The sequence below is a fragment of the Hippocampus bargibanti genome, linkage group LG09 (genome assembly GCF_051943395.1).
Source record: "Hippocampus bargibanti isolate YZ-2025 linkage group LG09, ASM5194339v1, whole genome shotgun sequence".
In the NCBI taxonomy this organism is placed as follows: Eukaryota; Metazoa; Chordata; class Actinopteri; order Syngnathiformes; family Syngnathidae; genus Hippocampus; species Hippocampus bargibanti.
This window is the reverse complement of record NC_142742.1, coordinates 669,034-684,119: the sequence shown is the minus strand read 5'-3', so window position 1 is coordinate 684,119 and position 15,086 is coordinate 669,034. Positions and strand designations below refer to the sequence as shown.

At 40.3% G+C, this 15,086-nt stretch overlaps 1 protein-coding gene across 1 annotated transcript; it reads left to right on the top strand.

The window, feature by feature from the left end:
* Positions 1–171: 171 nt before the first annotated feature.
* Positions 172–14,520, top strand: LOC148893169 (dystrobrevin beta-like). Its single transcript, XM_089004986.1, has 20 exons — positions 172–335; positions 424–503; positions 1,505–1,563; positions 2,253–2,318; positions 3,344–3,424; positions 3,518–3,731; positions 3,878–3,963; positions 4,612–4,766; positions 5,228–5,333; positions 6,098–6,264; positions 7,166–7,290; positions 7,773–7,863; positions 7,979–8,067; positions 8,717–8,830; positions 9,437–9,533; positions 9,657–9,677; positions 10,414–10,573; positions 11,491–11,580; positions 11,669–11,722; positions 11,824–14,520. The coding sequence occupies exons 4-20, from the start codon at positions 2,261–2,263 to the stop codon at positions 11,847–11,849; spliced, it is 1,734 nt and encodes a 577-aa protein (XP_088861112.1). The 5' UTR covers positions 172–335; positions 424–503; positions 1,505–1,563; positions 2,253–2,260; the 3' UTR covers positions 11,850–14,520.
* The last annotated feature ends 566 nt before the right edge of the window (positions 14,521–15,086 follow it).

Sequence of the window (15,086 nt, the reverse complement as noted above, 5' to 3'; positions counted from 1 at the left end):
CGTAATACAATAAATAATCTGTGTCTCATAAAATCCTCAATTGTAAACAATTTAACACTGATAATTAAAATGGAAAGAGTTAAACGTATCAAAAAAGAAAAATCCTAAACAAGAAAGGCATGAAAGTGAGTGGTGGCCGCGTCTACGCGCATGCGCACTGAGGATCAGGTGACCGCGCGTGGCATCTCGTCCTCCGCCGCCGCCGCCGCTTGGCTCGCCGACGATGCCGACCTGCACGTCCGTGTGCGCGGCCACCACCACCGCAGTGCTCCGGGGACTCCCGGTGACAATCGAGGGGACGACGATGACGGACAGAACCCAAGACGCTTCTTCCGGTTAGCGCGCAGACTGCCGTGAGACGAGAAGACGCTCTCGAGACATCATTTTGTTTTTCTTTTCCGGGGAATCTCCATCGCGGTGCAGATGCGGCGGAGGATGCTGACGTTGTTTTAACTGCGGGGATTGGAGGCCAGCTTCACAGTGTGGGGCTTCGATACTAGACGGTGAGGGAACCTGATGTTATTAGCAGCGATTATCATCTTATGGTGTCACCAGTGTGTGTGCGACGTGGCCGCTAAACGGGTGGTTTCATTTTATTTTATTTTTATTTTTATTTTGGCGAGATACCGCAGAGCGGCGTCAACTGGATACTGACGGTGCGGTTTGTACGCGAATGCACCTTGGAGCGGCAGCGGCAGCGATGATGTCACTCGCACAGTTGTCGTTTATTATGTCATAAACTGTTTTTTTCCCTCCGCAGTCAGTTCTTGACGTCGTCGTTTCAGTTCAACTCACTATCATTTTGTGTAACAATTCTCAATTGAAATAAATACTTCCTGCAATGCGAAACTATACAGTACATATCGATGGACACTCGATGTTATGCATATTAATATATACGTTGTACATTTTGTATATATTTTGCATTCGCGCGTTAACATGTCACGACTTTAGTATCATTTCTCTAAAATCGTTACACACATTAACTCATCTTACATTTTTAGGGGTATTACTCACCATCATTACATATCACCGTCAATGCCATTGATTGTGCACATATGACTGCAACATAATTATTACATGTCAAACTGCAACGTTTTAACCTTCTGGTTTAGATGACATATTTATCAAAATAGAATTAAAAGAAATAATAATAGTATGTTTTACTCGAATACATGAGTTTTTTTTTTTAACATGACAAACAATCGATTTTTAATTTATTAGTTTAACCATGCGTATTAACGGACCATTTATAAACAATATAACACGCGATGACAGGCGATATTTTATTTGGTATCCATATAATCATCATTACATTGGTTTTGTATACAGCAGCACATTTACCGTAATTAAAAAAAAAGATTCATTCTCGTTGTGGTTGATATGCTTTGCAATACAACCACTTATCTCATGAAATTATGACCGCGTCTGTCAAGATTTCACCGGAACATTTTGACTATTGTCTTGTTTTGAAGTGTTGAAGCAATGTATCTTTTCTTGACAGGCTCGCCGTTGAAAAGAAAACGTTTTAATTTGCATGACGCTGAACTGAGCCACCCACAGGTAAAAATGCTATTTAGCTATCAAGCGCTAGCCATTGCTAACCCATTAGCTTGGAGAATGATGTGCAGGGGCGGGACAAGTGAAGAAACAACCCAACTGGGAACTCTGGAAAGGCTAAAAAGATCTTTCATAACAGCACTCACACATGTCAGATGAGGAATTAATAACCAGAAAGGAGTCGTTTGTTTATTTACGCTAGCATGAACAGCAGGTGCCGGTACTCACGACGGGCGGATTAGCTTAGCATCGCGAGCTAATAGCTCGAGTTGTCTTTGCTCTACATTTCGTCATTACAACTTTGTTGACTATGAATACAAGTTAAATTTGCTTCTCGTTGTCTCTTGGCCGAGAAATTCAACAACAATAACCAAAATTATTCCAACGACATTGCCGAGTCAAAAATGTTTACTACATATTAGCATTTCCTCGCTTTCGTATAGCACAACCGTAAACCACCAACAAATGTTGACAAGATATTTTTTTGCATCAGATTTCCTTAAAATAATGAATATATCTCAAGACACTCAATGTCCAAAAAAAGGGAAACTTCTTTTGAAGTCTGTGTCCAAAATACGCTGAGACGCCTCTCGCCATCTGATTAAAATGTGCATTTGGCCAGTGTCAACAATAACAATGTGCATGACGATGAATGGTGTCAATGGTTTCTCGAGTGTTCTTTCTTTCTGCAGCCTTCAGGATGATTGAGGAGGGCAGCAAGGCGGCCGTGGAGAAGAGACAGCTCTTCATGGAGATGAGTGAGTGGACACAAGTATCATTGCCTTGCTCTTCTTTTTACACTTAAAGGACAACCGACAATTACGGACAAGTTGCGTCCATAATTTGTAAAATCACTTCAAATGACTTCTACTGAGCGTATATGACAAAGATTCCAGCGCATATAGCTATATTTTACCCTTTAAGACTCGCGCTGAATATTCAGGTTGTCTTGTTGTCGAGGTGATGACGATGTCCTAAGTGACATCACGTCAGGAACGCCCCTGACCGAGAAAGTCACACACATTGCATTTTGGGTACTTTTTTTCGTCAGAAAACGCAGTGTTGATTGCGAAATTAGAAGGAAAACGACATAAATAACACGATGGTGAATTGTTGTGTATCGCAGCCAATTGCGGTAACACGCATAAAGAAGGTGTAAATTGACACAAATTCCTAGCGGACAAATCAGCCCATTTCCAACGGAGCTTGGGCGCCATCTAGTGCATTTTCTGGGATGCTACATTGGAGTCCTGACGGCTAAAATTGATACGGAAGGACTTCTTTAATCCATTGCAAACATCTATGCTTTCCTCTTTAGAACTACAGTAAAGTCTCGTTATATCGATATTCAAGGGAGTCCGAAAAAATATCGATATAACCGGGACTATCGATGTATCCGATATCGATATAACGAGACTTTACTGTATTTGAATCATATTCATAATGAGTAACAAGAAAGCATCTTCTCCGAAACTGAACTCTCTGAAGCTATTGTTTTGATTCTGGAGCAAGGCAGTGTGTGACCAATAGTGACATCACGAACAAGAGGGTGGGACTTTCTGAATCAGCCCAGTTCCGAGCTCATTTTGTGGCAGTTTTGGGACACTTGAAGTCATTTTTATTGATGTTTTGCATTTGACAAAAAATATCAGCCTGTGTGTTTTTGTTTTTTTAGATGCTATCAAACATTTTTCTGATGTCAGTTAGGAAACAAAAAAAATGGTGTCGGTTGTCCTTTAAATGACCAAAATGAATACTGACATAAAATGTTTCTTCTTCTCAGGAGCTCAAAACTTTGACGTGATCCGACTGTCAACGTACAGAACGGCGTGCAAGCTCCGATTCGTGCAGAAGCGTTGCAACCGTGAGCGGCCGTCAACTCCAACGCGTTAGCCGTTTTTCAGAAACCCGTTGACGTTTTTTCTTTTGGTCTGCGCGCATGTGTGTGTGGCGTCAGTTCACCTGGTGGACGTGTGGAACATGATCGAGGCCTTCCGGGATAATGGTCTCAACACTCTGGAGCACCACGCCGAGATCAACGTGTCGCGGTTGGAGACCATCCTATCCTCCATCTACTACCAGCTGAACAAACGGCTGCCCACCACGCACCAGATCAACGTGGAGCAGTCCATTGGACTTCTGCTCAACTTCATGGTGGCCACCTATGATAGGTATGTTATGATTTACAAAACCCTGAACAAGATTGTATTTGTAAAACCATAGAGTCAAATTTTAAATACAATCAAAATGTCTTGCCAAATTTTGACTGCTTTAATTCCCAAACATGTTTCTTCTTCGATCCTCTTGTTTGTCTCAGTGAAAGTCACGGCAAGTTGACGGTGTTCTCCATGAAAGCAATGCTAGCAACCATGTGTGGAGGCAAAATAGTGGACAAACTGCGTTGTAAGTACCTTATTTATACACAGTGGGGGGGCAAAAGCATCATTTGCACCAAAAAAAAAATATATATATACAGACCTGTGCGTGTTTTTTAATTTGAACTTGTGTATTATAAAGGTAAAATTGGGGTTTTTTCTGCGGCAAATGAGATACAATATATTTTTTTCAATAATCCAGACAGCATAGTATACAGTATGGTCAGTGTGTTGAAGTACGTTAGGCGCTTAGAAATGATTTATTATTATTATTATTATTATTATTATTATTATTATTATTATTATTATTATTATTATTATTATTATTATTATTATTACCATTATTACTTCTTTTCTTTTTCTTCTTCTTCTTCTTCTTGTTTTCTTCTTATTCTTGTTATTCTTATTCTTATTCTTGAAAACACCATATATTGTAATTTTTGGGAAAAATATGAAAAATAAAACATTTTGATTTCTTGATCAGAACAAATTCAATGTACACTTTTCAAGAACTCATTTTTGATCATTTGGGTTGTGTAGTGGCACACCTTGACCTGCCAGAGGGCGCTGTTGTTCAACCAATTTTTCCTTGCTCATACTCGAACTTTTTTAATTTGAATGTTATTTTATTGTTTGATAATTAATGTTTCCATTGCCCCCTCTGTTTGTCTGGCAGACATTTTCTCTCAGATGTCGGACTCGAGTGGCGTCATGTTGTTTCCCAAGTTCGACCAGTTCCTACGCGAGGTGCTGAAACTTCCCACGGCTGTCTTTGAGGGGCCCTCCTTTGGCTACACCGAGCACTCGCTTAGGACGTGCTTCCCCCAGCAGGTGGGAGGACCACATTGCAGTCCATTTTTTTTCCTACTCGAGTGTCAATATTCAGGACAATTCGATTTTCAACAATGTAACTTTTTTTTTAAACTAGAATGAATGAAATACTGGTGATATATATTTATATATACAGTAAAGTCTCATTATATCGATATTCTCGGGAGTCGGAAAAAATATCGATATATCCGATCCTGCGGCATGTAAATTTGCTCCTTGCGTTCATAGAAATAGTATCGATATAACCGGGACTATCGATATATCCGATATCGATATAACGAGACTTTACTGTATATACATTTGTATTTTTTTTCTTTTGGTAATATTAATTGGGTAGTGGATATTCGACTTGAAAAGATTAATGGTGAAAGTCCTACTGGTTATTGGTCACATTAATGGTGGAAAATGTGTGTGTGTGCTTGTGTTTGTGTGTGCGTGTGTGCATGTGTGTTTGCTTCCAGAAGAAAATCACGCTGAACACGTTTTTGGATGTCTTGATGGCGGACCCTCCGCCGCAATGCCTCGTATGGCTGCCACTCATGCACAGACTCGCAAATGTTGAAAATGGCACGTTTTTTTTTTAGATCTCACAAACATGGCTGTCCCAAAATTAATACAAATAAAATACAGTGATACTTCAGCTTACAAACTTAATTGGTTCCCAGAGAGTGTATGTAAGGCGAAAAATTTGTCTTCCAAACATTTATTTCCCATAAGAAACCATTAAGATGAGAATAATCCGTTCCCAGGTGCCCATAAAACATAATTTTCTACTACATAAGCCTTAAAACGTCACAAAATATACATTATTTTTATGTATAATAAATGTGCTATTGTATTGTAATGAAAGAAATAAACTACTGTATAATACAGTTGTTTAATTGACCTTTGTGATGGCCGTTAATGTAGTTGCCTCTTGATGATATCCGAGTGAAGTCGCCGTGCTTTCTCGGCGATAATACCCTCACTCACACTGTCCCCTGCTAGCTGCTTTTCATTCATCCAAATCTACAGACGTTTTTCTTTCGTGTCCTCTTTGGCTTAACACTAGCCTGTGGTGCGCTCTTTTTCGGTCCCATAAAGCAAAAGTATCCTTGATAACAAACCACGTCTGCACCCAAAGAACAGGGATGACGAAAACTAGTCCGCAAGCCACCGTGGCGCTGTTCGACCGTGTGGTTTGGTGTTCACCCGCCGAAAAGTAGTCCACCAGCCACCGTGGCCCTCGGTGTTTGAGCTAAAGCGTTCGTAAGCTGAGGTATCTCTGTACATAATAATCATGTATTTGCGAGCGGTCCAATACGTGCGTCCTTGTCCTCGGTTGTTTTCAGTCTTCCACCCGGTGGAGTGCTCGTATTGCCGCAGCGAGAGCATGATGGGTTTCCGCTATCGCTGCCAGCAGTGCCACGGCTACCAGCTGTGCCAGAGCTGCTTCTGGAGAGGCCACGCCAACGGACCCCACAGCAACCAGCACCAGATGAAGGAGCACTCGTCTTGGGTACATTCTTTCTTTTATTCGTTTATTTATTTGTCACTCTCGCAAATGATTGGAATTGCCTTCTGTAGGATTCTCAAGTTGGGTACAATAATAAACACGAATCGTGAAACACAGAACGGCCATTTTGTTGATTTGAGACAGGCATTTCAATTCAAGTGGACGGTCGGCCGCCATTTTGAGGAAACTCACTCGCCGCTAAATTCGCACTTAAAAAAAATCTGCATTTAGTGCAGCTGTCGGGAACCTATGGCTGATATAGTGTGAATATTTCCTGATTTATATATCTAGCTATTGAGCTAGCTAGCTGTTTGCTATCTATTAATCACTCCAAAATCGTCAGCAAACGAATACAAGTTTTCAAAGTATATAAACGTTTTCCAAATATAAGGGACACCACAAATATAGCTGGTTGGCTATTTAGCTAGCTATCTACTAGTTATATAGCTAGCTGTCTATCTATGGGCTGTCTATTAGCTACCCAGCTAGCTTTCTATCTATTTGAGTTACTTCCAGGTTGAGTGAACGCTGGTGCATGTGACGGCCGCTGCTCACCCACAGAAAAACTGATCCTGCGACTGTAAAGTAACTTTGAGAGTTTTGAAAGGCGCTTATAAATTAAATGTATTATTATTATTATTATTATTATTATTATTATTAGCTATCTATTGGCTAGCTAGCTAGATTTCTATCTATTTGAGTTACTTCCTTATTGGTTGAGTGAACGCTGGCGCATGTGGCTGCCGCTGCTCACCCACAAAAAAAAACTGATTCTGCGACTGTGAAGTGACCTTGAGAGTTTTGAAAGGCGCTTAGAAATGAAATGTATGATGATGATGATGATGATTTGCTGAGGCCGTCATCCGTCCTCCACCTTATGGCGTTGGTCCTGGCCTTTTTGCAGAAGTCTCCCGCCAAGAAGCTGAGCCACGCCATCAGCAAATCGCTGGGCTGCGTCCCCATCGGCGAGCCACCGCATCCCGTGTTCCCCGAGCAGGCCGAGAGACCCCAGGACCCTCCTCACAATGTGTAAGGCGGCACATTTTTTGCTACGGGTGGCCTCAAAATGACTCGTCGAAATACGTCAACTTCCGATGTCAGATTGCGATTTTTGTTGGAGCCAACAAGGGGTTAATAAAATGCATCTAACTTGCTAGCCAGCTATCTAACCTGCTCGTAAGCTTTCTAACTGGCTACCTAGCTAGCTAACATGCTAGCAACCTATGTAACATGCTATCTTGCTATCTAACTTTCAAACTGCCCATCTAATTTGCTAGTTTGTGATCTAACTATCTAACACACTAGCAAGCTGTCTAACTTGCTAGCTAGCTATCAAAATGCTATCTAACACACACACACACACACACACACATCTAGCTAACCACAGAGCTCCGTGTTATCTTTTTTGTTGTCATGTTTTTTGGTCATATGCTTGTCCTTGTACACCATGGTTTAGCGTGCCCGTGTGGTGAATCCAATGAAGTCTTTTTATCATTGTCCAAAACCTGCAGCGTTTTGGAGAGTCCTAGCCGGCTGGACGAAGAACACCGGCTCATCGCTCGTTACGCCGCACGGCTGGCGGCCGAGGCGGGCAACTCCACGGTCAGAATTTAGCTTTTGGTGTTCACTTTTCAAAACATTACAACTGACCATCTTGACCATTTTTTAATGAGTATTATTCTTTTTTTTGTCACGTTGGTGTGTTTTGATTTCACAGCAACAATGTCCTCCCTCCGACCTCACGTTCACCTTTGACGCCAACAAGCAGCAGAGGCAACTCATTGCCGAGCTGGAGAATAAAAACAGGTGGGAAAAAAATACATAAAAACTTTGGGGAGGGGGGACACATTCTGTGGTCAAGGGCCCATTTTGATCATAAATTAATAAAAAGAATTATAAAGCTTTAAAGGACAACCGCCGCCATTTTTTTGTTTCCTAACTGACATGAGAAACACGTTCGATAGCAAATAGCCAAAACACAGGCTCATATTTTAGTCAAATGGAAAACACCAATAAAAATGAGTTCAAGTGTCCCAAAATTACATCAAAATGACGAGTTTCACAAGGTCTTGTTGGTGACGTCACGCCAGAATACTCAAACACACAAACTGCCTTGCTCCAGAATCAAAACAATATCTTCAGAGAGTTCATATTGGGAGAAGATGCTTTCTTGTGATTCATCCAGTTAGGAATAGTTCTGAAGAGGAAAGCATAAATGTTCGCAATCCATGAAAGAAGTCCTTCCGAATCAATGCGCGCCGTCTGGATTCCAATGTAGCGCCCAGAAAATGCACGAGATGGCGCACAAGCTCCGTTGGACGCAACTTGTCCGAAGGTGTCGGTTGTCCTTTAATCGCTTCTGTGAATACTTATCCATTTATTATGATGATGATTATTTTTTTAAGATATAAATTTGAACTTCAACCGTCAAGTAATGTTGTCACGTTTATTTCAGGGAGATCCTTCAAGAGATCCAAAGGCTTCGTCTGGAGCATGAGCAGGCGTCCCAGCCCACGCCGGAGAAGACCCAGCAGAATCCCACACTGCTGACAGAGCTCAGGCTGCTCAGGTAACAAGGATCAAGAAATTGAAAAATGACATGAAAAAATGCTCAAAATACAGTAATACCTCGTCTTACGAAGGCTTTAGCTCACAAACTTTTCGCCTTACAAACATTAAATTTGCAAGAATATAATCTTGGCATACAAACTAGTGTTCGGGAAACACACGGAGCACCACAATGGCTGGCGGACTAGTTTTTGTTGCTGGAATAGGTGGTGGGCAGGGTGCGGAGGGTTGAAATTACCACAAAAAAAACATAAAACAATAATCTGTAAAAAAAAAATCTGAATTCAACAAAAATAATAAAAAAAACAAATGTGCTCACTAATTAAACAACACAAAGTATAGGGGAGTCGGTGGAAAAGGTGGTGGGCTGGGTGCGGAGGGTTGTAATTACAAAAAAAAACATGAAACAAAAATCTGTAAAAAAACAAATCTGAATTCAACAAAAATAGTAAAAAAAAACCAAATGTGCTCACTAATTAAACAACACAAAGTATTTGACCAAAAATAGCAATAAAAAAAAGACTATTCTTGTCATAAAAATACCAAAAAAAGTTACATTTTCAGCAATATATGCCTCCATTTTTTGGTAATAAATATGTGGCGTCAGGCACAGGAAGGACGAGCTGGAGAGGCGCATGTCGGCCTTGCAGGAGAGCCGGCGGGAGCTGATGGTGCAGTTGGAAGGACTCATGAGGCTTCTCAAGGTTCCCAGTCGCATTGCTTCATGTCACCTATGTCTTATTATCACACGCTGAATTCCTTTTCTCTTCTGGCTTTGCACCACTTTGACGACCATCGTCTTCTCGTCTGCTAACATCATCATCCAGGATGAGGAACAGAAGCAGGCGGTGGGTGGACCTTTGTGTATTTTAAATGTTGCTTTAATGGCGCACTGTCATCAAATATGCGCCCCCCCCCCCCAAGTTACATAGATGTCAATCAGATTATTAGGAGGAGGGGCAAATTTACCATTAGGATTCTGTGACTATTATAATTTTGCTGTCGTGATACAAAAATAGTTTTGTATCGACCGCTGTAAAATCTATTGGCTAGCTAGCTAGCTTTCTATCTATTAGAGTTACTTCCGGGTTGAGTGAACGCTATCCAGTTGTCTCGTCGGAAGTTGAATAAATCAGGAAGGCGATGGTATGAAATCAGCATTTTGTGTGAATATTTCTTGATTTATTTATCTAGCTATCCAGCTATCTAGCTAGCTATCTTGCTAGCTAGCTATTTGCTATCTAGCTCCCTGGCCGGCTATCTAGCTAGTTATCTATTAGCTATATAACTATCTAGCTGGCTGTCTAGCTATCTAGCTAGCTATCTATTGGCTAGCTAGCTTCCTATCTATTTGAGTTACTTCTGGGTTGAGTGAACGCTGGCGCTTTGTGGCTGCCGCTGCTCACCCACAGAAAAACTTTATCCTGTGACTTAAAAGTGACCTTGAGAGTTTTGAAAGGCGCTTAGAAATGAAATGTACTATTATTATTATGATGATGATGATGATGATTATAAAATCACATGGAATAAAGCGCTATATAAATCAATATGTATTGTATTGTATTGTCTAAAATGACTGCGCAGTCCCAATCGGGCGGCTCCCCCCACTCGTCACCCAGCCACGGGGCGGGCTGCTCCATGCCAATGCCCATCCGCTCCACCTCGGCCGGCTCCACCCCCACGCACACCCCCCAGGATTGTATGGCGGGCCTGGGGGGCGACGTGCTGGAGGCCTTCGCTCAGGGTGAGTCCATTCAAAAAAACACACACACACACACACACACACACACACACACACACACACACACATTGCGGTCTTGAGGTAAGTAAAATCAAATCTCGACCGCATGTTTCCTTCATGAAAAAAATTATAGCACAATGATTGTTTTTTTTTTTTAAATTATTTAATAATTGACAAAATATAATGAAAATCAGTCCGTGATTCAGATATTTTTAGGCTAGCAGAGAAGGCCTTGCAGGCCCTGACGACCGACAAGACAACTTGGAATGATTTCAGAAGAATTCCTGTACAAAATAGCATTAGCATCAGTCTACCATTCAGATATTTTCAGGCCAGCAGAGAAGGCCTCGCAGGCCCTGACAACCGACAAGACAATTTGGAATGATTTCAGAAAAATTCATGGACAAAATGGCATTGAGAGTTTTGAATGAAAGGTATTATTATTATTATTATTATTATTATTATTATTATAGATAGATACATACTTAAATAGGTAAATAGATAAATAAATAAATTCAAAATAAGATAAACAAATACAATAAGATAGTAGATAAATAAAATGCTTCAAAAAATAAACATGAAGATAAATAAAATAAGTGATAAATAAATACATGGGTTGATAGAAAAATTAATAAATACAATAGGTAAATAAATAGAAAATAAGATCAATACAAATTCAGATAAATAAATAAAATAAGATATTGATAAATTAATAAATAAAATAGGTAAATAAATAAAAAATAAATAAATACAATAATAAATAAATACTTAAGTACATAAATACATAAATAAAATAGGATAGATAAATACATAAAATCAAATAAATAAATAAACAAAGATAAATAGATGAAAACATAGTTTTATTTTATTGTGTGTGCGGTTGACTGATTCTAATCACGATGTGTTTTTTTGGGCGTCAGGTGTCCCTCGGAATCTGCGGAACGACCTGCTGGTGGCTGCCGACTCCATCACCAACACCATGTCGTCACTGGTCAAAGAGCTCCACTCAGGTGAAATCACGCAAAAAATGTTGAGGAATAATATCATATCAGATTAGTTTTGAAGGTATCATTGTTTTTGTTTTCATTATTCTTAAAGTGGACGACGGGGCAGATGAGGAGGATACGAACATGAGAAATGGAGGGGAGAGAGGTAAGCATCAACAAAACTCAAAGCTCTTTAGGCTAATAGTGTGCTTTCATTTTTTTTTATTTTTTTTTTGGTATTAATAATTTGCGTGTTTTTGTGTGCAGGCGCCATGCGAGTGCAGAAGCATTGAAGCGACAGCCTTCGCATCGCCAAAGCGGGAACCAATCAGTAATGCCGACTCCCGCCGCCGAGACCTTAGCACATTAGACCACTGCATGCTGTAATCCAAACCGGATACAAAAAAAAAAATAATAATAATCTTGACACCCCTTAGCACAAAAGCAGCAAGTGTCAAATTAGCCCCTTCGTGTTGTCCTCTAAACTCAAACTCATGATGTACATAGTGACCACTTTCAATATGGCTCCCGTTGCATCGCTTTTTAGCTTTAGCTTTGGATCCTTTTATTTTATTCTTTTTTTTTTTTTAAATTCATTTAATTCATCCCATTTGGAGTTCCTCACCTTAACTCCAACACTTACCCACCCTTAAAGGACAACCGACACCTGCGGACAAGTTGCGTCCATAATTCGTCAAATGACTTCTGTTGAGTGTATTTTATCAAGATTCTACCGCATATGGCTATATTTTACCTTTTAAGACTCATGCTGAATATTCCGGAAGTCTTGTTTTTCAGTTGGTGACGATAGCTGACGTGACGTCACGTAGGGAACGCCCCTGACCAAGAAAGCGACACACAATGCATTTTGGGTACTTTTTTTGTCAGAAAACACCGTGTTGATGGCGAAATTAGAAGGCAAACTACATATATAACACAATGGTAAATCGTTGTGTGTCGTAGCCAATTGCGGTAACACGCATAAAAAGGTGTACATTGACACCAATTCCCAGCGGACAAATCAGCCCATTTCCAACGGAGCTTGTGCGCCATCTTGTGCATTTTCTGGGCGCAACATTGGAGTCCAGACGGCTCCAATTGATACGGAAGGACTTCTTTTAATTGATTGCAAACATTTATGCTTTCCTCTTCGGAAACTATTTGAATCATATTCATAACTGTGGATGAGTAACAAGAAAGCATTTTCTCCCAATCTGAAGCCATTGTTTTGATTCTGGAGCAAGGCAGTTTGTGAAGGAGTATCCTGGCGTGACATCACGAACAAAGGGGGCGGGACTTTCTGAATCTGCCCAGTTTTGAGCTCATTTAGTTGCAGTTTTGGGACAATTTATTGGTGTTTTGCATTTGACTGAAAATACCAGCCTGTGTGTTTTGGCTATTTCAGATGCTATGAAACGTTTTTCTGATGTCAGTTAGGAAACAAAAAAATGGTGTCGGTTGTCCTCTAAATGCATTATCAGGCACAAATATGTCAACAAAAACGAATAGAAACGTTCCTGCGATTTAAAAACAAAGCCATTTTGCATCGGTTCAATTTCTGCCGGCTACGTCAGCCGCTCCGCTGCTGCTACTGTGTACAAGCGAGGACTCTTCGTTTGCGTTCTGAGTGTAGTGTGCGTTTTTCCTGACTGACGCAATGAGAATGCGAAATGTGCAATGGAAGTTCAGTCCAGTGCTCAGGGACTGCGGAGCTGCAAAATGGGAGCAGGTGAAAACAAATAGATATCAAATAAAATGCTGTCACTAATCCATCAAATTTGTTTTTGGGGGATTGGAGGCGTGTTGACGTGTATTTTGGTGAAGCGTGTTGTCGATGTCGCCGTTTGTGTTTTGTGTCTTTTTTTTCCCTGAGGATTTTGCTGGATTGCTGCGTGAAAGCGCGGCGAGCTCCGACACAATACGTTGAGAGGAAGGGTGGGCAAAGTGTGGCCCCCGGTCCACAATTGGTCTGCTTTGCTTCTTTTTCATATCAAGCCCGCTGGGAACTCGCATGATCCTGCAATATGTTGCGTCCATTTTTTTATCTTCCTGGAATGTGTATGTTTAGTGTCCAAACTGGCCAATCAGGTTACACACACACACTTTATGTTTTCCGGCTAGCTATCTAGCTAGTTATCTATCTGGCTAGCTACCTAGCTATTTGCAATCTATTAGCACCTAGCTGGCTGGCTGGCTAGCTGTCTGGCTATCTATTAGCTTAATAGCTATCTAGCTAGTTATATGTCTGGCTATCTATTAGCTTAATAGCTATCTAGCTAGTTATCTATTAGCTATCTATTAGCTAGCTAGCTCACTTTCTGTCTATTTCAGTTACTTCAGGGTTGAGTGAACGCTGGCGCATGTGGCTGCCGCTGCTCACCCGCAGAAAAACTTATCCAGTGACTGTAAAGTGACCTTGAGAGTTTTGAAAGGCGCTTAGAAATGAAATGGATTATTATTATTATTTATTAACACATGCTTGAAATTTGCCTGCTTTCTAATTTCTGAATTTGGAAAAACAACAACAAACAAAAACAGAAGCCCCCCTTTTTTTCGCTTTGTCTTGTTGTTGTTGTTTTTTTTTTTTTTGTTTGTTTTTTTGGTGACTGAATTGGTTGTCTTGTCTTGACTTTTGTGCCAAAACGGAATGTCTGCATCAAAACGTGTGTCGTGTCACTTGTAATCATTCACACAATGCCTCGAATTGCTCGCATTTAAAAGGAAGACTCTAGAAAAAAAAACTTTATTTGCTCAATAAGTAAGACATGATGGGAACACAATCGAAGCTGTTCTTTTTTTCATCCAATGAAAAAAAAGCTATTTATTAAAGTCTATTTGTGTGCCCGCGCTTGCGTCTTTACGCTTCTGCTGTACATTTGTTTTCATTTTCAAACACTGGAATTGTCACCGCCATTATTTTTTTGTAAATGAATCAAATGTGAGATATTAAAAAAAACAGATTTCAAATAATGTTTGGCGGTCATGTCAACGTATGTCGAGATATTTCGGGAAATATCGCGAGACGTTCGAGGGCAACATGGCTCGATGGACGAGATCAAGACCTTAAGCTACACGTTACCTCGTTCATCACACCGAAGGTTAGTGCAGTTTTTTAAGAATTGTCTTCTTAAGAAAGTGTCAAGTTTTATTTGTATTTCACGTGTTCGTTTTTTTTACTTTATAAGTGATAGAAAATATTTTTAAAAACACAATTTCTTATTTTAGCAAATAGGTGTGGACGAAGTTACAAGAAAAAACACGAAAAAAGGCCGACATCACAACAGACAGTTACAACACAAATTGTTTTTACACGTTTACGGCGAGAAAAGTACGAGAGGAACAAACTTGCTGCCTTATTTAAAAAAAAAAGTCAGATAAAATCATGGAAATGTCGAATTTGGGCGGTGTTAAGCTTTCCCGTAACTAGCCGCCAGGGGTCGACCAACATCATTTTGTATCACTTTTTTTCTTGTTTTTTGTAACCTCACATTTTGAAACATTGGATCCATTACCCTGACAGAATCAATCCC

Coding starts and splice junctions, on each gene's coding strand:
- LOC148893169 (XM_089004986.1), top strand. CDS start 2,261: ATGATTGAGGAGGGCAGCAAGGCGGCCGTGGAGAAGAGACAGCTCTTC. Junction 5,334..6,097: donor ACTCGCAAATGTTGAAAATG/GCACGTTTTTTT, acceptor GGTTGTTTTCAG/TCTTCCACCCGGTGGAGTGC. Junction 10,574..11,490: donor GCTGGAGGCCTTCGCTCAGG/GTGAGTCCATTC, acceptor TTTGGGCGTCAG/GTGTCCCTCGGAATCTGCGG.